We start from the raw sequence: 24930 nt of genomic DNA, 5'->3' as shown, positions 1-24930 counted from the left end.
TAATACTTAATTCCGAGTGCTCTTGCTTTTCTCTTTGAAAGTCATCACATAACGGCATTGTAATACACGGTTCGGCTGCATTACATATTACAGATCTGCCGTAGTTCTTTATGTATAGCGCCCTGATGAGAAGACCTTTGGAAAAACTGAGAAAATGCCGCCGAAACTGAATACTTGACGTGGATCATAAATATATTCAACAATTAAACAACATCTTCAATTTCTCTTCACACAATACGTCTCCTTGCAGTATCAACACTAATTCGGCTGACTTTTACATTTGATCTGATTCACAGATAGGTTATATTTACACCATAACGGTGCACAGCTGATATAAAAGGACTGTAGTTTTTAAAGATATTACTGATTTTCTTTGAATGTAAGAATGCAAATACTGAGTCTGAAATAGTATAGCAATATGCAACCCAGTCTCACGGCATTTCGTGTTCACCAACACGATTTTTAAAATCGTGTTGGTGAACACGAAATGCCGTGAGACTGGGGCCCTTTCTCATTTCATCAAATCCCCCTCCTCGACTCCTCGGTCCTCTGGTAGTGACGCGGAAATGAATTTCAGCGCGCCATGTTGAAGGACATCTAATTTCTCTAAATGCACTTCGAGGATCGAGCGTCGAGGAGGCTCTCTGGAGGAGCTATAACCAAGGATACACTGATGGGTCCTCCACGGTCCTCCACGGCTCCTTCGTGGATGCATTTCCGGGAACAGAGATGTGACGCACGGCCGGACTTATCTCAGCCAATGACAGCTCTGCATGCATCCCCTGGATATTATTTTATTAACTGCTTTCATCGCGACACGATGTTTACAGTGAGAACAGCTGTGTGTGAGGTCCGTGCAGAAAGCAGAGCAGTGTGTATATCACTCAGTATAACAGGCCTACTCTTTTTATTTGCTTTAGTTTAGTAGATATCTACAAAGAGTCGATATTTAAAAAAATTCTAAAACTATTTAGAGCTTCACATAATAAAATACACAACGGCTGTAGCCTGTTTTAGGAACTGTGTGTGTGTGTGTGTGTGTGTGTGTGTGTGTGTGTGTGTGTGTGTGTGTGTGTGTGTGTGTGTGTGTGGTAGTGTGTGTGGTGTGTGTGGTACAGTGTGTAGGTGTGTGTGGTACAGTGTGTAGGTGTGTGTGTTGTACAGTGCGTGGATGCAGCGGACAGACAGGTGTCAGTTGGTTTGGTGTCCTCTGCTTACTTTTAATACTTGTAAATAAAACTTTTGGCCCATAATTTATTTCCTCATTGTAGCGACCAGAGAGAGGGGGGGGGGGATATATCCAGTCTCCGATAGTGTTACGTTATTATGAGAGTGCTCTGTTTGATTCTGAAATTGTATATATAAATATATATGTGTGTGTGTGTGTGTGTGTGTGTGTGTGTGTGTGTGTGTGTGTGTGTGTGTGTGTGTCCGCAACTGTAGCCTGTTATTGTCTCATTATACCGCACTGTGAATGAATCAAAGTAAATATATAAGTCATCATGAACACATCTGTCCATCAGACAGAGGCTGCTGTGCCTCCTGCATGTCATCATTAATGGACGTCTCTTTAAAATGACCGCTCAGAGGAGAGGAGTTCTCATTTCTCTAACCGCCTGCTGCTTCCCCTCCTCTCTCCTCGGTTCCCCTCCTCGGCTCCTCCGCTCGCATCTCCTGTGGGCGGGACTAAGTATCGAGGATAGGAGTCGAGGAGGGGAGTTCGAGAAATGAGAAAGGGCCTGGGTTGCACCACCACATAACAACAATGAATAACCTCGACAATGGCAGTCTCCTTATAAATGAGGATTATGTAAATAAATGACACTGTGAAAAGGAAGTAAAGAAGAAGTGTGAGACGTTTTTCTTGTTAAGTGAGGAGATTAGTCATGAAGTTGTGTCAATGATTAAACACGGGGAACAAAACACAAAACACACACTATCTCTCGATCACTGTGTTGACAGAATTACGTCCAGCCTGTCAGACACAGCCCAGAGTTGAAAGAAACAGTCAGGACATGTTCCTTCTCAGCAACAAATATAACAGGGATAGAGTATTTTTATTTCTTGTATAAGTGAACCGGGCCTACAGAAAGTAAATCACATAAATAAAAGAAAGAACACAAACTGGAAAAAATGTATAATAATCATCATCATTACATCATCATCATCACAATAAGGGGAACTTGTAATCTAATGGATATCATTTCCTTTAGCTGGTCCATTTAAGGTCATTCTGATGCAGTTTCTCACACTGGGCTGCCTCCAGACCCTCTGGGAGGAAGTATGTATTGGAGTTTGTTTGCTGAGAAATACTGGAGGAGGGGTGGGTTTATTCTTGTTGATGCCATGTTTTTTTTTATTATATAATTTTCAACAAGTTTTCATACACGCAAGAACATCGCAACTTAGTCCCACTATAAACTCATCTAACAAAAAGCACAGAAGAACTAAACACATGAAGGTTATTTAGATAACATTACATAATGGAGAAAGGCAGCATATAACACAAGATTTGTAATTTATTACACAACAGTTTCATCTGAATGGACTATCGAAAGTTGGGTCTTGGGTTTAAAATAAGTGAGATTTTGGTGGCGTTCATGTTTACAATAGTCTTATTTTGTTTCAGCTGTCTGTTTGTGCAACAGTGTTTTAAGATGTTGCGGGTCGCAGCTTGACCTCCCAGTCCTGGACTGTGTCTCCTTCCCTCCCTTATTTAATTTGTTTGAGTAAAAGTTATGCGTTTGTATTCTTTGTCTGTGCTGTTATAATCAACATTACACAAAGGGTTGAAAATTAAAGCAAAACAAAGGTAACATGTTTGATACAGCACTATATTTGCGTACAGTGTTTTTAATGTTGTATTTACGCTCTGTTGTGCATCTGTGTTAAATACAGTCACTTATACAGGCACATATAAACAGAGGGTTTTATGTGCAGTTAGCTTCACCTGTGTCCTTGTTTTCCCAGGCTACGGTCAAAGTCCGGCCACACCACTGTGATCATAATCAACCAGGCTGTTGGTGAAACAAAGGCTGTATTTTTCTGACCTGCTTGGCTCTGCAGTGTGAGTTATAGGAATATAAGTGGATCAGCATGCAAAGAGTGACCCAAGAGAGAAGTAAGACTCGTGTTGTCACACAGCCAGGGCTGAAAATAGAACGTTTTTGTTTTCACAACTAAATACATTGGAAAAAATGTGGGGAAAAATACAGATAAATATGTATCTGCAAGTGTGATCATGTAAAAGTCATTTCTGCAACAACAAAAAAATGCTATTGTTTTTATGCAACTGCTGCATAGGCTATATACATTTAAGAGGAAAGCAAACACAGCCTCAATAGTAGTGCAAATACATCAATAAACCCCCAACAACCCAATGACTTCCCCATCCTTCCTGTGCAAGATGGTAAGTCTCACATACACTGCAAATACTTGTTCCTTACATTGTGTACATTTGATACGTTTGCAAGCTAATGCTAGTAATGCTCATGACTTGTATCCCAAATCCAGAGCAGGAAATGATAACACTGTAACAGCATTATGAGACTGTATCACCAATCAAGCTGATAGCCATAAAGGGCTCATGTAAAGTGCAATCTGATTGGTTGACCCATATTCTAGACGTCACACGCGGCCTCCCATTGGTTGAGAGGGATTTGTTTTGCACTCTCCAGACTTCCTCTTCTGAATGTTTTCATAAACAAACCACATATATCTCCCGCCGGGGCCGCCGCACTGTCTTCACCCTGTCAGTCTGCAAGCATTGTCGGGTTCCTGTTCCCGTTTTTAACAAAGGCCGTGAAGAAGTTTTAAATCGGGTTCACATTCAAAGAGAGAAACGCGGGTAAACGACCGGAGGCTGTCTTTATTGTCCGAACCGTCAGCGCGTGGCCGACCGTTGGACCAAACTGACCATAATAACCTATTTTTATTAGATGATTTTAAACCTGTCATCCACATTGGACCGCTGTATATACTGTGAGGAGCTTTGGTATCATCAGGTGAGTCGACACGTAACGGAATATCCTGCAATGCGCCTCTTATCTGCCGTGTGTGTGTGTGCGTGTTGTTGTGCGGAGCTAGCATGGTGGCTAACACGCAAGCTAGGTCCGATCCAGTGGCCTGTTAGCTGACAGATGCAGGAGGCCGTTTTTATCCTTATTTAACTACGGACAGCCGGTCAACAGGGCTGGGAACTACTTACATGTGGCATTACACGTTGCACAGGCTTGGATTTGGGTTAACCGATTGCATCTCACTAATGAGCTGAGGTTTGTTTGTGCAAACTATTTTTAACCAGGAAGCAAGCTGCCAGCATGGTTCTCAACCAGAGGGGGGAGGTTTAACAACAGTACATGCTTTATTATCAAATGTTGCTTTGACTATATGTCAGTCTTTGCAAAATGTCAAATGAGTAACTAAGTAGATTTACTCAAGAACTGTACTTAAAAACAATGTGTACACTTGAGTATTTCAATGTGTTGCTGCTTTGTACTTCTACCCCACTACAATTCAGAGGTAAATGGTGTCCTTTTACTCCACTACATCTATTGTATAGCTTTACAGATTTTGATTAATAATGTGAAATATAATCAACACTTAAATAAGACTTTAGTTACACCTGGAGTAAATCCAAAAGCTTCCCTGCAGCATACAAAAATAATTAAAATTAGCTGCACCATCACCAGCTTTGATAACACTCATAATACATCATCATAATAAAAACATGTAATATTATATTATTTTTTAAATGGGCCAATCTGCAGAATTAGTACTTTTGCTACTATCAATGTATTCTGATGCTAATACTTTTGTACTTTACTTAAGTAACATTTGTATTATAGGATTTGTACTTGTCTTAAAGGTCCCATGTCATGGCCATTTCCACTGATCATAATTTCATTGTTGAGGTCTACTAGAATAGATTTATACTGTGCAATTTTCCAAACTCACATTGGTTTCGCATACAGCATCTCTGTATGTGTATCCAGCAGTATTCACTTTCTCCACTAAACGGCTCGCTGCAGCTCTTGCCCCTCCCTGTGAGCACAGTGTGTTCCGATTGGTTGGGACCAGTCGGGACGTTGTGAATCGCGCTGAGCTCCGTGGAGGTGTGATTTCTGTTTAGCGATACACAGCGAAACTCACCCTGAGCACACACAAAGTCACAGCCGAAGTAAAAACAATAAGCTTGATATTGAGTAAGAAAAAGGTTGATAAATGCTGTGAGAATGGGTCTGCAGAGAGAATTTCGCCGCGATCCCAACTGTCTGTTATCAGCCTGCAGCCAGGGAGGAGAAATCAGCAGAGCTGCTTGCACTGAGGCTGCGGCCCCACGAGGACGAAAACGGCTAAACGCATAGGATTAACGCAAACGCAATCGCAAACGGCTTCCGTCCACATGCAATAATTATCCGGATAGTGTCTGCCCACACGAGACCGCTCCGTTTAGCTCCAACCGCTGGAGAAGCTGCAGTACATATGCAGGAGCCTGTACGTGGCGCTGTAACTTCCTCCACAAAAGCAGCGAAGAAGCATGGTTGTCATGGTTGCCTTTCTGTTTATTCTCCGCGGTGGGGGCCGAGGGAACCGGGCAGAGTTTTTCGCCAGTCAGCGTGTATTAAAGTTGAAATCTTCCGGACACAATTATAAAAGTGCCGGTCAAAGGTCTTCTTTGTTATTTATTGAGCTTTAAAACAAATGAATAACGACTCTATATAATATAATGATAAAATACACGGAGCCTCTCTTTTTCCTCCCTCTCTTCAGACAGCGTCAGTGTCTGTCTCATGCAGCAGCTCATCCAGTAATCAGTGACCCGGCCGACTGTAAAAATAAACATATTTATAACTAGTTTAGGGAGTTTGAGAGGTAATTAAAATAGCTAAGGGTGATGATCTGACTTGAAGTGTGTGTTTTGCTGCAGCGGGAGGAGCTGCAGGTGAGCAGAGCTGCGTGTCTCCGTCCTGTCAGATTAGACTTCACTCGCGAGAGAAAGATAAATAATCTGAATTCAGGGTGCAGTTTACTTTGACGTGGGGGTGAGCAGCAGAGGTGGGGAGAGGCGGGGCTATTGCCTCATCATTATTGCTGTAGATGTTGCACAAACAACTGTAGCATGGTCAATAGCGTCCGGAGCACGATAGCAACTCTGCGATCCGCCATTGTTGTTGTTGTTGGTGGTGGCGAAACACTTCAGCACTGGCGCGGGGTAAGCGGAGGTGAGCAGAAGAGGTGGGGAGAGGCGGGGCTATTGCGCAATCACTATCAGTGATCTGAAAATGTCCGTATAGGGCGCACACACGGAGCACACCTTGGGACCCGTTGTCGTTTCCTCAGTCGTTTAGTGCCGTATTCGGTCGTCCTCGTGTGGCCGAACGGTCTATATGACACTAAACAGTAACGCAAACGACCGAATTCGTCCTCGTGGGGCCGCAGCCTGAGTGTGTGTGAGGAAGTCCATGGATTGGTCAATTTGGACCAATCAGCGGGGGCTTAACGTAACGGCTCCGCGGACGTAACGGCTCCACGGATTGGTCCATTTCGTTCCGGGGACGATATGACATCATGATGTACCCGGAAGAATCAAATGGACAGTGACGTATCTCCAACGAGGCGTTTTGGGGAGGTATTTTCTGTGTTAGAGTTGTACTCGCTACAGGGTGTACTTTGAGGGTTTTGACTCTGCACACCGTTTACATGCATAAAAACCTTCATAACACACAAGGGGACGGGCAATAACCGGAAAAGCATGACATGGTACCTTTAATATTTTTGTTTGTATGGCACTAATTCTACTTTTGCAAATAAGAGAAGCATGCTAACGGCACATGGTGTACTCGGGCTGCATGTGAGTTATTTTCAGAGCAAAAAAAAAAGTTCCGCCTGTATGTAATGGTTTGGTTTTACTACTGCTGGGCAGCTTTGTTGTCATTTTGCCCATTTCTTATGTTGATTGCTCTTTGAACTGTGTGGAAATACATTGAGAGCAACTTAAAAACCAAAGTCAAATGATCTGTGCACACTTGCACTTGACAAATAGAGCTGAATCTGATTCAATATTACTCATTTGTACGACTCTGTGGAGTCCTGTTTCTGCAAGGAAAGAAAGATGATAAACAACCATAATGCTATGAAACATCTAAAAGTGGTAAAACATATAAGTGAACGTGTTGTAAGTCACACCTTCACAAGTGTGACTCAGGATGTACGGTTGAGTCAATGTTTACTAACTTCCATCAAGGAAATGCTCGTTTCTGATTGTTTAAAAAAGGTGTCAAACTGAGTGGATATCTGAGCCCAGACTTTGGTTTTATCTTCCCCTCATGTTCACTTTACAACACATGTGATAAAAGAGGTAAAAGCAATACCTACCTATAAATGAGTGAAAATATTTTGTAATTGATATTGTCTGATCAGTTAACCAAATAATTGTTATAGTAGAACAATCTATTAACATGAATGTGGGGTTATGTTATTGTAGGGGGAAGCCTTGCTGCGTTGTATAGCTTTAATTACTCGAGCACATGATGCTTCTTCAGATTTAGACATTAAATGTAAATTAAATTTGCTATTGTTTATTACTATTACATTATTTAAACATGTCAATAAATTAATATATACTGGTAATGTAAAAAATATAGGACCTATTTTCATTCACAGGGCACAGAGCCGTAAAATGTCTGGGTACTCATTGTCCTTCAGACAGTATGACGGCAAAATAGAAATACTTCATGTGGTCTTAAATTAGTGGTAGCATGTTGAAAGCTGCAGTAACTCTGCAATGAAATCTGTTTAACCAGTGTGTGTTATCAGTAGCCTTGTGTTGAAATGTGCTGTATAAATAAACTTGTCTTGCACCGCTAACACATGTACAACAACACCAACATCCTGCTCCCTCCCTGCTTCAGACATGGTGAAGCTGACAAAGGCCAAGACGTTCCAGGCGTACCTGGACACGTGCCACCGTCGCTACAGCTGTGTGCACTGCCGCGCCCACCTGGCCAACCATGACGACCTCATCTCCAAGGTAAGAATGCCGCCTGCCTTTTGTTGTCAATACTCATTTCAGGAGGCACATATAGACGCCGCCTCATGACTGTCTCATAGAAAGTAGCAAAACTGGAATAACTTGACTGACGAAACTAATTACAAATCTCCCAAAGATGGAAGCCGTATTGTAAACCCCCAAAATGCATTCAGGTTGTTTGATTCACATGTCAAATGGACACAATAACACTTTCTCTTGTTTGTCTTCAGTCGTTTCAAGGCAGTCAGGGGCGAGCCTACCTCTTCAACTCTGTGTGAGTATTTTCTTTTATTATTATAACAAATTGGCAGAATGAATGCACACTTCCAAAGGCTTCCAATCTTAATTCTATTACCATAATCACTTTGTAGATGGGTAGGAAGTGACTTTAGTAAGTGTTCAATTAAGAACCACTGTCTTTAAATGGTACTTGCTATTTTTGATGGACTTTCAAGCTTTTTCAGATCAGATTAGTGGCCTTTTGATTATTTCTGAGGAAGAAAAAGAAATAAGTTGCTGAATCTATGATTTTTTTTTTTTTATTATTTCCCAACGTGCCATTTCAATAGTGCTGTTCTATGAAAACAAATTCCCACTATCGGACGTGTTTGCCGAAACCTCACAGCCAGCAGACAATTTGATTTGCTTTCCAGTGAACCTTAAAGGTCACTTTAGGTGCTGTTTACACGAGAACGAAACGAACCGACCCCGCAAACGATAGCGGGTCCCAAGGTGGATAGATCTGCAAACGGAACACTCTGGGGCGGGCAAACGGCTCTATACGATCATTTCTTGATAACGATGAAGCCATAGCCCCACCTCTCCCCACCTCTGCTGCTCACTGCTGTAGCATGGTCAGTAGCAGTCAGTAGCTACTGCTACTGACCATGCTACAGATGTTAGTGCGAAATCTACAGCTACCACAACCATCAGCAACAAGTGGACATGGAGAATTACATGAACTACATGTTGCTAAATCTACCGTGGGGCATAAACAGATAGGCAACCATGCTCGGGGGTCTTCTTCGCTGCTTTTGGTGTATTTTGTGGCAGAAGTACAGCGCCACTTACAGGCCCGACATATGTACTACAGCGTTTCCAGTGGTCTCGTGTGAACGGACACGTTAAATGAGCGGAATGCGTTTGAACGGAAGACTGTTTTGATAATGAATTCGGTCCGTTTGCGCTCCCCTGTAAATGGGGTCGAAGTCACGCTTCTCCTGTTGGTGGATCCGAACTAGACAAGCCTCAAATGGGGCAACTTAAATTAACCTAATTGAATAGATCCTGTGAATGGTTCATGGAAAGAAATCCTCCCCATGACTCTTTGATAACTTTATTCTGAGTTCATATATAGGACAGTAGGAGCTTTGCTGTTCAGGTTCACGTGGTCTCAGAGTGCATGAGAGCAGTTTAATCACCGTGACGCCCTCTGTGAGTCGGAGAGGAGCTTCTGTTTGACAGCTCTGCGTTTGTCTTCAGGGTGAACGTGGGCTGCGGTCCTGCAGAGGAGAGGCTGCTGCTCACAGGACTCCACGCCGTCGCCGACATCTACTGTGAAAACTGTCACACCACGCTGGGCTGGAAATATGTAAGTACAGCCGCGTGTGAATAAAACGCCGCCTTGGTCACGGTTAAACTGATATTAGGTTTGACGAAGGGCGGTAACATGGTGGATTTACAATTCAGTGTCAGGTTTCACATGGAGGTGGTATTTCATTAGATGGATGCTTTACTTCTATTGCCTTACTGTGTGTACATTCTCTCCTCTACTCTGACAAAGCCACGTTAAGTTGTGCACATTCTTAGGAAACTGCTTCAAGGCATTGAATATTTGATGTTCTGTTTATCCAAACATTGTGCAATTCACAATATTATCCTAATAGTCATTAAAATAAATGCTTACAACTCTCAAACATCAATTAATATAACATTTAGCAAAGAAACGTTTGAATTACGATTTTTGTTTTCACGCTTTTTGGGTGAATTGTTTTGTTTTTAAATAAGGTCATCCTAAATTCTCCCTGCATAAATTAAAGATAAAAAATACCAACATTGTGTGAGCCAGTTATTTGTATCATGGTAAGTCCTGTATTTGTTTTGTAAGTCAGCCTTTTTTCCCCTATAATAATTGTATTCCAAGTTGATTTTGATAATGACAATTCCCCATGATCAGTTTGTTTTGATGTAAGGAGTTATTGTCATGAGTTTCTTTTAGCATGAGAAAAACCTGGGCCTATATTGTACTTAACCGCAGTTACTTTCTATTATGTGCTCTACATTTCCTGTGTTCTCTTTCACTTGATCCCTGTGGTTGAGAACATGAATTAGTCCATGTTCATCAGAAACAGAAAACACAAGCAGCCCATCTGACCAAACACGTTTCTTACATAACATCGTGTAAGCTGCAGCAGTGCTAATGTTTAATCACATTTTCAGTCAGAAGCATCATCGTTACCTCTTGACAAAAAACTAGAAATACAGTGTAACACATTTTATGCTGTGGTTGCAGATTACATTTCTCTAGGCTAATAATAGAAAATAGTTTCAAATGAAGAATATTTGAAGGCCACATTTTCACAGCTGATTTCTTCATACTTTTATATTAAAAAGATTAGTATAGATGCAAATACATTAGATATACTTTATTCATCCCAAATGGGGAATTTTGTCAAAAGTGATAATTTGGCCTAAAAAAAATAATAACGTTTCAACTTGAAAGCAATATATGAATATTCTATCAAAATCCTGCTATGAGAATAAATATCGTCTTACATTTGGATAGTGTTCTAGTAATGATATTATTTTCAAAATGTACCTGACAATAATTCGTGTTACTAAGCCATTGTGTCCACAATTTCCAAAATGTCATTGTGACGTAATTGGGAAAGCCTCAATAGTAAACCCTGCATTATCTTTGCAATATCAATATTGAGGTTTCTGCTCAGAAAAAGAGATATTTGATTTTCTTCTTATGTACCTTTGAAAATATCAGTATATCATTGTAGGAAAATGACTGGATAGGCATTGTGTAATTCTGACTTGAGCTTTACTCTAACCTACTTTTGAATAACCTCCCTTTCTGCAGGAACAAGCCTTCGAGCTGAGTCAGAAGTACAAGGAGGGGAAGTTTATCATCGAGCTGTCCCACATGATAAAGGACAACGGCTGGGACTGAGAGGGAAATCTTCATCTTTCTTCATGACTTTTTTCAAAAGTTGCATCCCTTCGACTATAAAGGGTTCCAGTGTAGCTTCCTCATCCCGCGTACGAGCCATCGCTGTGCCACACTTTCACTTCGTACCAAGAATAGCATGTGATGCCTTTTATCTTTTCCGTTCTTCATGTTTTTCCAGCGACCACGACAACACATTTGCTGATATATCGCTATCCCAATTGCTAGTTGTGCTGGGACATGGACTGAATGAGTGCAGGGTTTGTGTGTGAACGACTGGGACATGTAGCCGCACAGGTGTGTGTGTGTGTGTGCGCGCATGTTGGGTTTTAAAAGCGTGTGTGAGTGATGACCGCTTAACAGTCTCGCTGTGTGGGGCGAGGCCAGTGAAAGACAGATAATCTGACCTTCTTACACATCAGATGCAGGTATTTGGGTTTTCCTTTCTGAGTTTAAGGTGCGCATTTAGACATATCTGGTCCAAAATGAGCAAAGTATTTGAGACTGTTCAACCTGTAGATCATTTTCTGAGTGATAGATGGGTATAGGACGCGTTGGATTGGCTTTTTTTTTATCAGTGAAATTTATGCTTTTTTTATGGTAAGGGATCAGTGACACATATTTTGCTAGAGGCAATCAGGTTGTTGAATTAGTAAAGTTAAATCCCGCAAAAGTGTCCTGCAAGAATTCTTAAATCTGGAGTGTGAGTGTCTTCTGCTTGTATACATTTTAGTGCGTGTGTTGAGATGTATTTAGCTGGATGTCGTAGAGAAGCATTAGCCTGGGGTTCACGTCTAGAGTTTCTGCTTCACAGTTGGGATGTCTTCACTTTTCCTTCATGCTGAGATCTATCCTACATGTGTTTGTGTGTATAGCCTAACACGGAGCTGCCCCCTACAGATACATTTACTCAAATGTGTCAGAGGAAAGTGTGTTTAGGATTGTGTAGCATATTTATGGTGATTTTTAATGTCTGCTTCTTTCATTAAAGTGTATTATTTTAACCTAATCTTTCATTAAAATACAGTGTGCCTGTAACCTGTGTTCCGTCTTCTTTCGCTGGTGATCGATAATTATTATTTGACTTATCATACCATATATGGACATGATCATTTTCGCTGACTAAGATATAAGAACTATAATATTCCAATTCCAATGTCTGAATATTCTTAAGTATTAGAAGTGCATTGCTGTTTGAAAGCTAGGCTTATTCCATTATCTTATTAGAAGCATAACATTGTCCAAAAAAGGACAATAATGTTGTTAATAGGAATTATCTCTGGAACAATATATCGTTCAAAAAATAAGTTATTGTGACCGGACGAGTAATATGTTCCTGTATGTACTCTTGCCTTTTATTCCCATTAAAATGACTTTAAAAAGAAATATATATAAATGCTTTAGGAGAGTAGTAAGAACAAAGACAACATAAAAGCCTGTTCTTTAACCCTTGACAACTGAGGATCCTTTCAGTGTTTCATCATCATTTTCTGTTCCTGTTTTACTGAGCGTTAACTAATGCATGTGGCAAGATGGTGTGGAAATAAACTGACGGTCAAACATTCAGTTTGTAATTTAAAGTGAAAATATATAATAAACATGTTAGCGGAGTTGTCATTTACAGGGAGGATGAGACCCAACAGGATCCTCTGACTGGTCCGTAGATCAGCCAGCAGATGGTGATGTGGGGACTTAATGATAAGAGGAATATGATCTGTTTAATTAAAATATGCAAAGAATTCAGACAAAATGCTACGAAAATATATGTACAGTCATAGAAGACAAATTCAGTTGTGCTACTGAAAGAAATGGTGCGTATTGACATTAATATATTTCACAACATGGAGTATGGATTGGGTTCACAACACATTGCAACACATAACCGTCCAATTGCTGCAACATTCAAACTTTGAAAGAGGCAGCAAAATGCCCGGTGTGGGGGAAACTTCTGAAGCAAGGAGTCGGGACTCAGAGAGACACAAGGAGAGCTGGAGCTTTGATGTCAAACACTGTAGTTCCAAGTTTTAACTAGTTCAGAGTGTAATAATCAACATTCTTTATGAGCGAGACCAAACAAATATGGACCCTGAATCTAACTAGAGCTGTCGTCCATAGAGAAAGAATGTGCACCAGGGAACCTACGTTCCTAAAAAGAAGGGCTTCTAGATGTCCCTGAACAATAAACTATCTCATGTCAGCTTGTGCTCGGTCATAAGCTGGCAACAACAATGCGCCCAAGCTTCCCCTCCTTAAGAGAGATAGCAGCAAGGCCGTAGACCTATTCCATGGGAAAGGAGACAGTGAAAAGAGGACAATTATGAACTGTGTCAAAGGTTGAATACCTAAGGACAAAATGATCTCCCAAAAAAGCATTCTCCTCCCCCCAAAAAATCCCCCTCTGAACTGTCCTTTTACAGTAAAGTATAGTGTTGTTTTTAAATCAATACTTAAAACTCACTTTTTCTCTCTGGCTTTTGTTTAATTATTTATTTATTTAGTTATCCACAGAATTGATACTATTTTTAATATTATTAAATGTTATTAATATTATTGGGGTTTTATGGGGTTTCAGTTTTTTATGATTAGTAGGTTGGGGGGGGGAGACCTTAGAGAAGGTTCTGACTGGACTGACTGGTTGCTACGTCTGGTTGCTTGGAGCTGAGTTGGTATAACCCTGAATTAGATTAGAACATTTTAGAAATATGAGGAATAACCTCTTGGTTTTATAAACCGTTTTGTAATTACTTCTTCATCCATTTTTGGATCTCTGCTGGGTTTTCTTTTAAAACCCTAAACCCCCTCTTGGGCTTGGTCCCTCCCCACTCCCTCTGCGGATCTAAGGTCCGGTAGAGGGGAATGGGGCACAGAGTCGCTTATCCAGGCGGGGGAGTGCATCTGACGAAGAGATAGGTTGTTGTGCTCTCTATCTCTGTTTCTTCTCCTACATTTCACCCTGGACTAGAGGGAAAGCGTTCTTGGACGCCTTTTCAGCTCTGTTTCTTATTATAGTCTTCTTACCCCGTTTACCTTGAACTATTCTAGGAGAGTGTGTTGACGTTGACTCGTTGGGCCTTTCCTCCTGTACTTGTTTGTTCCCCAGTTCTTTCCTTTAACTGAATCTAGGAGAGGGCATTTAGGTCTCTCTACTTCCTTCTTTTGATTAGTTTAGTTTTTCACCCTCTTTCCCTTTAACTAATTGATACAGGAGAGTGCATTTACGTAGTCACGTTGTGCCTCTCGGCGTATACTTTGACTTTCTGTCTCTTTGGAGAGTGCTAGTACGTTGGATACGTTGGGCCTTTTCACTGTTGTCCCTCTTCACTAGTATCCCATGTCCCCTCTTCATAATTTGGGTCTTCATAATTTCCACCCTATTCTAAGGGGAAGCATGATGGTGCCTTTTCATTTCAATTTCTGGCTTTGTGTTTCTTCACCTCTTACTCGTTTAATATTTAGGAGAGTGCATTTACGTAGTCACGTTGTGCCTCTCTTCCTCTGTTTCTGGCTGTTCTTTTCATACCCTTGTTTCTCTGAGAAGAGAAGAAATACTATTCTAAAAAGGAGCTGACACATGGTGTCTCTTCACTTGTACACTTGAGGGGTCAGAGTTCATATGGTGAGGGATTCCATGAGCGGTATGCGCCGGCCTGTGCCTTTACCTTGGACTTCTAATAGAACTGCTCGGGTCTTGATAGATTGAGTGGGGAAGTTCATGAGATCTTTCTAGAGGGTTATCAAGAATAACTTTTATCCAATGACCTTTTCCCTCTCTGTCTGTGTCTGTGTATTCTCTTGTTCCGATTAACCCAGCCAAATCTTTTTTCTTGTTTTGTATCTATATCTACGCCGGGATCCGGAGTCGAGGCTGATCCTCTTGCTGTAGTCCTGTGTCTTGGATCCTCTATCCTGAGTTCTGGATTAAGTCGTGGACTTCGGGTCGTGGCTGAACCTGTCTCTGCGGTCCTGCCTTGGGTCTCGTCATGCTGCTTCCCTGATGGCTTCCACAGGATTGTAGCTGACATCCTCGTGGATTCATCTTCTTATTACAGACACATGCATTTCCTAACATTCGGTCTATATGCTGTAAAATGTATTATCTCTTCGATTTACACACGGCATCTATTGCACGTCTGTCCGTCCTGGGAGAGGGATCCCTCCTCTGTTGCTCTCCCTGAGGTTTCTCCCATTTTTCCCCTTAAACTGTGGGTTTTCTCTGGAAGTTTTTCCTTGTACGATGTGAGGGTCTAAGGATAGAGGGTGTCGTTTTTCTCATACTGATATTCTGAACAATCTGTGCTGTTGTATTTGCTGTAAGGTGTCTCTACTGTAGGCTAATTTTATTATATGTACAGCACTTTGGCTCGACCAAAAATCGTTTATAAATGTGCTATATAAATAAAACTTGATTTGATTTGATTTGTTGATCTTGGAGCAGGAACTGGTCACATGATTGAGCTCTGACTAAAGGCTTTTCTTTACAATATGCAGCGCAGAGGCTGCTGACAGTCATGTGTGTGTGCAACACATTTTCTGCTGTCTGCTTTCAGTTTGTCTTCCCATATAAGATGTAAGAACATTCTCATGACAGAATTGAACTAAGACCAAACTGAGAGACAAGCATTTGAATTAGAAATATATAGGACATCAAATGAAGGAGTTAATCAAATACCCTACTAGATAATTTATACAATTCCTTAAATGCATGTACAGGAGCTGGAGTGACTTTAAAACCATGAAAGTGCCATATCTCACCAAGTCAAATCCCTCAGATTGAATATGATCTGTAGAGTAATTAGTATTGTGGTCGATGCTATTCGGGGAATACATCTGCTGTAATTGATAATTTGATAATCAGGTTTTGGGTTAAAGACACAGAAACTTAAACCTGGAGGTGAATGTCAATTAAATGTGTAAAGTTGCATTAGTAATCGTAATCTGCAATGATGTGCACATATTTTTATTTGGAGTGTTTATACAGCACAATGTTCCAAGTATCAGATGAAAATGTGTGTTAGGCTTATGGATTATAAAGACAATTTCCACATAGCAAACATTAAGTCATCATAAACCAATAGGGGTGATGATTTACAATGTTTTCTGTTTTAATCACATACTACATTTACATGTTTTTGCTGGTGATCTGCGAGGTGGGTACACAAAATCTTAGTCCAACATTTCTATATGGTGCTCTATAACCAAAGCCAGCCCATCTTACTTGTGTATGTTGACTAGTTGGACAATTCTTGAGTGGAATAGACGTTTTATTCTTTCTTTTTGTAATGCTGAATGACCATTTTCAAATAATTATGAGCACATCTCTTGCAAAAACAAGAATTAAAGTGGTACTTGTGCATGAAACTCTGTTTTACACATTGATAGTTGACACAATGGTATAAGTGTTAATCAAACAAGAATTTATTTATTAATGCGAGGATTGCTATAATATTACATTTATTGTATAAAGCTGTGTTTTAGGCTCAGGTAATGATGTCTGTTTAACTGCTGTTTTGTAAGGCATTTTGTAACCTTTCTATGAAAGGTATATAAATGGATTGGATTTTATAATTGGTAAAATGCAAACTGTACGTTATTATCTTCAAGGAAAATGATCATACAAGCTAAAACCATGATCATTTTATTTTATTTTTGTACAAAAACATAATTCAAACTAAAAAGGGTCTCAGGAAATAAAACTCATTGCATGGATTACAAAATGTGATAACCATCAACTCAGTAACGGGTGCTGTGGAAGATAAATACATAACATATATCAAAAGGGTAAAATAGGATCTGGTATGAAATAATCTATTTAGGAAAACTGACCAAAACAAAAATACATGAGGGGACATGTCCTTATAGCTGACATTAGATGTTACAGTGTCACCTTGACAGAAGCAGCAGCAGGAGGTGTCCCCGGGTCACTCAAAAACGGAAGAATGTGATGTTTACCAACTAAAGGTTGTCTAATGTTGACTTAAATTAACTTCTGCTTGACAGGTTATTTTCTAGGCGAATAATAACAACACATGCGGGGCTATAGCTAAAGGAGCATGAATGGATGCTGGGAAACTGTGCTTTCTGGTCGCCTCTATTTATCAATTGTTTGACTAAAGTTTATTTTGTGTTCCTTTTCAAATTATAGAGCTAACATGGTGTTTATAGTTGATTTGACTACCTATTTGATACCTAATAATTAATACGCCAGCGTGTAGTGACAACTAGCGTTTCAACTGCAGTAAGTGCACTTGCAGCAGAGCATACCATAAAACACAGTACAGCTACTCGTATCCTAAATCGTATTTTAACCAAATGCTTTTAAATATAAAAGCTATGATAATTAATATCAGATGAGTATTGTATAGCATGTATTTTACAGTGCAATAAACAACAAAGGTTAGATGTTTCAAGCCTGTTCGTGTCGACCACCCCCGTATTCACATAAATAGATCCTCCCGAGATGGTAGCTCGTCATGTGACTTTTTCCGTTTCGCCATTTTCCTCTTCAACACTGGTGATCTTGTTGGCAGCTACCTTCTCTACCCTCTCTCTGTGTTGTAACCTAGCCAGTAGTTAAACGGGGAAACCTAAATTAAAAACAAGAAGTCTACCTTGTAGCTGCATCGACCGCGAGAATAGTGCGAGAATGTCTTCTGAGGAGAGCCCTGAGTACGCGCCTTTCTTCGCTGTGATGGGAGCCACTGCGGCCATGGTCTTCAGCGGTAACTACACCAACCGTCATTTATATACCAACCGTCTTCTGCACCTTTCACTGTTTTATAACGATGCGTTAGCTTAGCAAGGTGTCAAATTCGTATTAGAAAACTACAAATGGGGGGTGCTGTCTTCAAACTGGGTGTTAGCTGAGGCGGTCATGGCTCACACACCTGCCCGAGATGTGAGGCAGAGGATGGAGGGTAGGAGGTTTCCACCGCCTTCGATCCGCTGACCACAAGCTCCTCACCCTGCTAACCCTGGAGCTAGCTGTGGTTATATCATATCAAGCTCTCCATGGTGACGCAGACCGTCATTTATTAGATGGCAGATGCTTGGAACCGGATGTCTTTTAAACATTATTAAATTATATTTCAACACAGGAAGGTGCAGGTCCTCATGGATTATCAGATAAATACGATGCTCGTTCGGGTTGGATGCAGCCACATTGGTCGTAAGGTGTTGTGTTACAGGAGGGCCAGCATCAAGGCCTTAACGTCAGTGAGGGAACATCCATCCATCCATTCATTCATTCATGTTTAGCATGCACTCCAGCGGGAGGCGGGGCACAGCCAATCTGTCAGGGAGGAAATATCCAACCTCAGAGGAAGACTTTAACATGAGGCAAGGTAGCCTACTGCCTGGGGCCCAAGCAAAAAAAGAAGCTTCAAATGACTGTAAATGTGAAAATATTAAATAATTTTCATGATCATACTTATTATACCCCAAAATATCCTTCAAAAATAATGTATTCTACTTACTCATGTTTTACTTCAAAGGAAAATATTGCATTATATTTACCCTGGAGACATTTTACTACTGTTACTGCAAATTGTTCCCACAGGGTTAAACTCCAAAATTGTGCAATTATCTTTGTGTTTATTTAATTTAATTAGCTGAACAGTTATTGTTTTAAGGGCTTAATATTATCTGTCATATCGTAGGTGACAGTCGTTTCATTTTTCACATGCACTTTTAGCGTTCAGTATTAATAATTAATGGTTTTACTTCAGAAAAAAGGTTTTGAATATTTATTCTACCACTTCTGAGGCCAGCAATCCCAGTTGTGGTATAAGTAAAGCAAGGTGGTGTTTGACTTGGGCCTCCAAATGACCCCTGAAGAATATACATTCCTACATACAATTATAAAGATCTTTGGGGGAGATGTATATTCCTGTAGACACAAACCACTGTCTCTTTAATGTGGAAATCACTGATGCTGACATCAGGTGAGACTTTGTGCAGTTTGTCCATTGGGTGGTGTGACTGTGATACTATTTTACTTTAAGATTGTATATCTACACATGCACTCAGGGTGTCTATTTATTTATCTATACAATGCAAGTGCTCTTACCTTCTTAATTTAACATCTGAAAACCACACTGCAAGGAGCTTGGATACATACGTCAGTGTTTCCCACAGATCTGAAATATACTTGGGCGGGTTTACGGAACAGCAAGGCCCAGATTTTCATGAAATATAACGTAAATACGATTTATGTTGGGATTAGTTCAAGCCCTGTTTCCCATTGGTTGTAACATATTATATTGTAATATCCAACATTTTATCTGTAATAATTTACCCAGAATATATAGCTAACAATCCAGTACCAGGGCTCTGACTAAATTAAATTTCCCACAGTGCTTTAAAATTGGATTCATATTTTATATAAGGTAACATGATGACAGGGATTGCTGTGGCATTTAAAAACGGATTCTGTGATTGTAAATGTTACTGAATTCTACATTTTGTAATGAGATTGGCAAAGAAACTCATCTTTTTGTGGAAACTGTCACTTCCTGGCCAACCAATGGTTTCAGCGCTTCTCTAAATGTTATTTAATTGTAGGGCTAAACTAAAACCTATTACTTACTATGCAAATGTAGCTGATGTATACCTTTCTAAAATGATCTACATGTTGGTACTGCACAAATGTTCGTCTGCTTTAATTATTATTTTTCAATATTTTTAGGAAGTGTACAGATAACATATAGCAGGACTGGAAGTAGCATTAATTCCTTTTTCTCAAATTGACATTTTGACTGCATTTGTTTCTGTTTACAGTATCACAAAGGGAAACACAATTTATTTCGTTAAGCACTGAAATGCCCTCAAGGCCATTTTTATAAACGACTTCCTCCATTATAGGCACACAGACACCTTGACACCAGTATAATCTGGGCTTTACAGCTTTCTGCCACAAAAACATCTGTTAGTGTCACAACAGTTGTTTGATGTTCACGATGGAGATCTCTCGATATTGGATGCACAGCGGGAAAGCAGAATTAGCCTACGATGCATTGGAAAAGGGAGGCACTTAATTGCACTTAATGCAAATAAGAACTGCAGAAAATAAAAGTGGATGACAAAAAGGTATTGTCTGGTATTCCTGTTTTTTATGAAAAGAGATACTCGCTTTTAAAATTGTGGAAGAAAATGCTGGGTTGCTTTTTCACACAATATAAAAAAATGCCTTGTAGCCGATTAGAACACAGCCATCGAAAGTGTCAACACACCCACATCAGCAAGTGAGAAGTGGCCGAGTCGGTGTGTGTGATATGTTTATTTGTACGCTCCAGCTAGTCTCCATGATAAGCCAGTAACATTGTCTAATCACAGTTGCTCTCCGCCTGTTGTCGTCAAAGCCGTGTGTGATAATCGGTTATATATGCCCCCACAGATTGTCAAAAATAAGGTGTGTACCAACCCTGTGATTGGGTTGGTACGTGTTTTCCATAATCCTGCTGAAAGTCAGACAAAGGGAATAAAGTGTGCAAGGTGCATCCGCTTATCACTTTTTAAAATGTATTTCAGATAATGTTTGTGAGGACACTTTAAAAATGGAAGCACTAGTGTGAATTACAAGTACACGTAGTTTTTTTTATATCACTTTAATTCCTGTTATTTATGGCTTGGCTGGAGAAAACTGGCAGCCGAATATATCTTCTGTTTCATTTTGCCTGCACGCCGGGTCTTTACACACTGTCAGAGCCAGTATGATGGAAGAGAGAATTTAAATCGATCAGCTGGATAAATAATTCTCGCCAATCTCCGTCGAAATCCATATCCTGTCTGTTTTTGTAAAGAATCATTTAGGAGTGAAGTACAAACACTGACTGATGAATTACCTCTCTTCACAGCATTAGGAGCGGCGTATGGCACAGCGAAGAGCGGCACAGGCATCGCTGCCATGTCCGTGATGCGGCCAGAGCTCATCATGAAGTCCATCATCCCCGTGGTCATGGCGGGTATCATCGCCATCTACGGGCTGGTGGTGGCCGTGCTGATAGCAAACAACATCTCCGAGAGAGTCACTCTCTACAAGTAAGATCAGCCTCTGATGCAATACTCTACTAGATCTCTCTCAGTGAGTGGGAAGACATTATAGCAGACGGCATCTTCTACAGCTCATGTGCTTTTAGTTGAAGCCAATACACTTAAACATCAAACTGCCTAACTTTCACAATAAAATCCTCAAAATAAAGAACTCAAAGTTATATTTTCCACTTCTAATTGTGACCACGTCATGAATTGAAGGCCAAGGCTAATCGATTTCCTTCTTGGAAATGGTACATGTATTTTGTTCTGGTCATTGCTGTGTTGTGCTGGGCCGGAAATTAGCTGTTTCTTTGAGAGACAGCAAGCGCATTTCGTGGCATCTGCAGGCAGTGGCAAGTCCTTCCGGCATATGCCACAGAGGCCGCTACTCTGTGGTAGCTGTGGCAAGTCCTTCCGGCATATGCCACAACTTGCCGAGGCATCTCCCGCTGCTCAACGGGAGTTGCCACAAGATGCCAGAGTAAGAGAAGGTTTACTGTAGCTGCCACTCGCCTTCTGTGGCAAATGCAGCTATTTAAACCCGTATTTATCGTGTAAAATGTCGCTGTTTAGGCATGACTTTATCGAACTGATCTGTACACAGGACTGATGTGCGATCTCTATTTTTCAAAAAGATTATACATTATCATTTCTATTCAATTTTACTTGGAGCATGGTTTCCTAAAATAAACAAACGTGCTATATTTATGATGAAATATTGGCAAGTGAGGGTTGCAACGCCCTTGGCAATTGTCGCTTCTTGAGGGGAGTTTCCACTGCTACGATAAACCAGGTGTATGACGAGTAAAGACAAATAATTAACAAATGCATATCTGTATTGACACAGCAACGTGTACACTGGTGTTATTAGACTTGGCTACAGACTTAGGGCAGCTGTAACTGATTGCAGTTGCCACTGCTAGTGAGATGCTAAGGTTTACTTTATAAATTAGGCAAAGGACTTATATTTGCCCCATGCCTTCAGCAGCAGCAGGCCATTCACTTTGATTTGATCCCGTTATGAAATGTCATCATTTCGACAATAAAGAAATGCTATAAACGTTATCTTGCAGGTTTTATCGAACCATCTCCGTTTCTAACTTTCAATATATTTAAAAAGAGATCTCTCTCATCTGCGTGCGGGGGCGAGGCCTCACAGACATGCTGCTGCGCTGTGCACACTTATTATACATCCATGTGTGCACACAGTTCTGCCGGTAATGAATATTAGGATACATTTTGTGAGGAAACTTTTCCACCAATAATTCCAATAAGTATTCCAAAATGTATTCACTTCAGGTTTACGAAAGTAACTGTATTCGGATTAGTTGTTTATAAAATGTAACGCGAGCTGAATACAGTTAGGCTACTTTGTTTTTGTATTCTGATTACGTAACGCCGTTACATGTATTCCGTTACAACCTAACCCTGTCTACAGATCATCAGTCCTGTGTACAGATCAGTTCGATAAAGTCATGCCAAAACAGCGACATTTTACACGATAAATACAGGTTTAAATAGCAGCATTTGCCACGGAAGACGAGTGGCAGCTACCGTAAACGTTCTCTTACTCTGGCATCTTGTGGCAACTCCCGTTGAGCAGCGGCAGATGCCTCGGCAAGTTGTGGCCTCTGTGGCATATGCCGGAAGGACTTGCCACTGCCTGCAGATGCCACGAAATGAGCCAGGCCCTACTGGTTTCTTTTGGTAAAACTAAAACTAAACTATTAATGCAAATCTAAAAAATACTTTTTGATTCAAATTTACATTTTCAAACATAGATGGTGCTTGTGAAGTCACAGTGAATCAGCAAAGTTTAATATGAATCCTTTAGTTTTGATATAGTATAGTGTTTAACAGGAGAAGGGGTTTTGCTTTGACATCAATTTAAAGACGGAATGAACCTTGTTTGATGACGTTGTTCTTTCCTCCGTCCCTCCCCAACAGGAGTTTCCTGCATCTCGGTGCCGGTCTGAGCGTGGGCCTGAGCGGTCTGGCGGCCGGCTTCGCCATCGGCATCGTGGGAGACGCCGGTGTTCGAGGCACCGCCCAGCAGCCCCGGCTCTTCGTGGGCATGATCCTCATCTTGATCTTCGCCGAGGTGCTGGGGCTTTACGGCCTCATCGTGGCTCTGATCCTATCTACAAAATAGATGTCCGCATCAAAACACCATCTCATTCATTCTACATCAAAGCAGCAAGAACAAATAGGGGATTTTCACTTAACTTCCATTACACCCCGTGGGTCTGACAGGACAGGATGGCATCAGAAACATGTTGGTGCCGCCGCGTTCCCCAGTAGATGTGATCTATCTATATTGTTTAACGCCATCCGGTTGTGTCAGGTCTCGTGAGTACTGAACGGGCATGAAGATGTATTGGTTGTTGTGGGATGATGTGTGGACAGTCTGCTTGATTTGTTGTCTGATCTTAACATGTACAGTGATCCAGAGTCCCTCCACCCCCCTGTAAATGTAGTAACCAGTCTGTGCCGTGAGTGTGAGTATCAACGTTTATCCTTCTGCCCATTCCCCTCTCCGGAGTTTCGTTTTTCATTTGGTGGTTTTGATTGTCACTCTCTGTCTTGAGACTGCTGAAGAATCATGCACACTTTTATCTTTTCATGTTCTTTTCGGGGGCCATTTTTTTTATCACAGTGGCGAAGATCTGTCAATACATATTATTTTTGTTCACTATTTATGGAAAGTTCTGAGGACTTTTGACTTTATGAAACTGTCTAAATGGAATAATGTGTATTGAATACCCTATATACATAAAAAATATATAAATGATCTGTGTATAGTTAGATTAATTGCACTGTGGGTAATTGTTCTAAGTGCTTGGAATTCCTCTGGATGTAGTGTGATTATTAATGGAGGATGTCCACATGTTGACATGGGGTTGACAGTGTGTGAGTGTGTGTGTGAATGACCTGAGTGCATAATGTGTGTGTGTGTGAAAGTCTTTATGTTTAATATGACATTCTGAAACACTAGTATCGTTTACCTGTAGTGCTTATGTCTTTTTTTTGTTTTTGTTTTAAGGTGAGAGCTCACTGTTCACTGTCAGATTTCCAAATAAAACTCAACCTCCTCCAGAAACATGTAATTGTCATGTGCTTCTTTTGCTAATGTGAATGCGATGACTTGGAAACAACATTTCAGAGTTAAAGATTAATTGAATAAGAGACAGTTTGTAGAATCAGTAGTTTGATGACAAGTGAAGGGTTAACAAAGGTTATCACAGTTCACCCTGAGGTGGATGTGAATGTCTCCAAAACATTTTTAATGAAAGCACATGTGTGCTAAACATGCTTGTTATAAAGAACATTGCTTTCTTAATGCCTTAATACTGCAGTGTTTTAAAGTGGAAATTAATAGACAGTAACTACTAACTAGTGCCTTCTCGATACATATCCTGCTGTGTAGCTTGAGCTATAAAAACATTTGTATAAGTTTGATTTCTAATTATTAATCTTAATTTGCATCCTGACTGATAAAGAATACATAATACAATGTAATTGAGTTAAGAAACATTCCCCCTGAAATGTACAAATGAAATGGAAACACTCAAAGGGCAAATCCCTCAAAATGAACTTATAAGTAAATGTAGCCTAAGTCTTATAATGCAAGATGAGTATGTTTTATAGTGTGTGGTATTTATACTATGTAACTACTCCCACCGCTGATAATATG

The 24930-nt window shown here is 40.5% G+C and overlaps 2 protein-coding genes across 2 annotated transcripts; both read left to right on the top strand.

Annotated features, from left to right (window-relative positions):
• Nucleotides 1-3674: 3674 nt before the first annotated feature.
• On the top strand, nt 3675-12245 carry ypel3 (yippee-like 3). The gene is made up of 5 exons (XM_034089847.1): nt 3675-4004; nt 7914-8032; nt 8263-8306; nt 9515-9623; nt 11121-12245. Exons 2-5 carry the CDS (start codon nt 7916-7918, stop codon nt 11208-11210), a joined length of 360 nt encoding a protein of 119 aa, XP_033945738.1. The 5' UTR covers nt 3675-4004; nt 7914-7915; the 3' UTR covers nt 11211-12245.
• Nucleotides 12246-17669: 5424 nt separating this feature from the next.
• atp6v0ca (ATPase H+ transporting V0 subunit ca) lies at nt 17670-24338 on the top strand. The gene is made up of 3 exons (XM_034089748.2): nt 17670-17926; nt 21059-21242; nt 23184-24338. Exons 1-3 carry the CDS (start codon nt 17851-17853, stop codon nt 23386-23388), a joined length of 465 nt encoding a protein of 154 aa, XP_033945639.1. The 5' UTR covers nt 17670-17850; the 3' UTR covers nt 23389-24338.
• Nucleotides 24339-24930: the final 592 nt, after the last annotated feature.

Source organism: Pseudochaenichthys georgianus, chromosome 8 (genome assembly GCF_902827115.2).
Source record: "Pseudochaenichthys georgianus chromosome 8, fPseGeo1.2, whole genome shotgun sequence".
Classification (NCBI taxonomy): domain Eukaryota; kingdom Metazoa; phylum Chordata; class Actinopteri; order Perciformes; family Channichthyidae; genus Pseudochaenichthys; species Pseudochaenichthys georgianus.
Note: the sequence above shows the minus strand (reverse complement) of the source record. Positions and strands in the feature narration are given on the sequence as shown.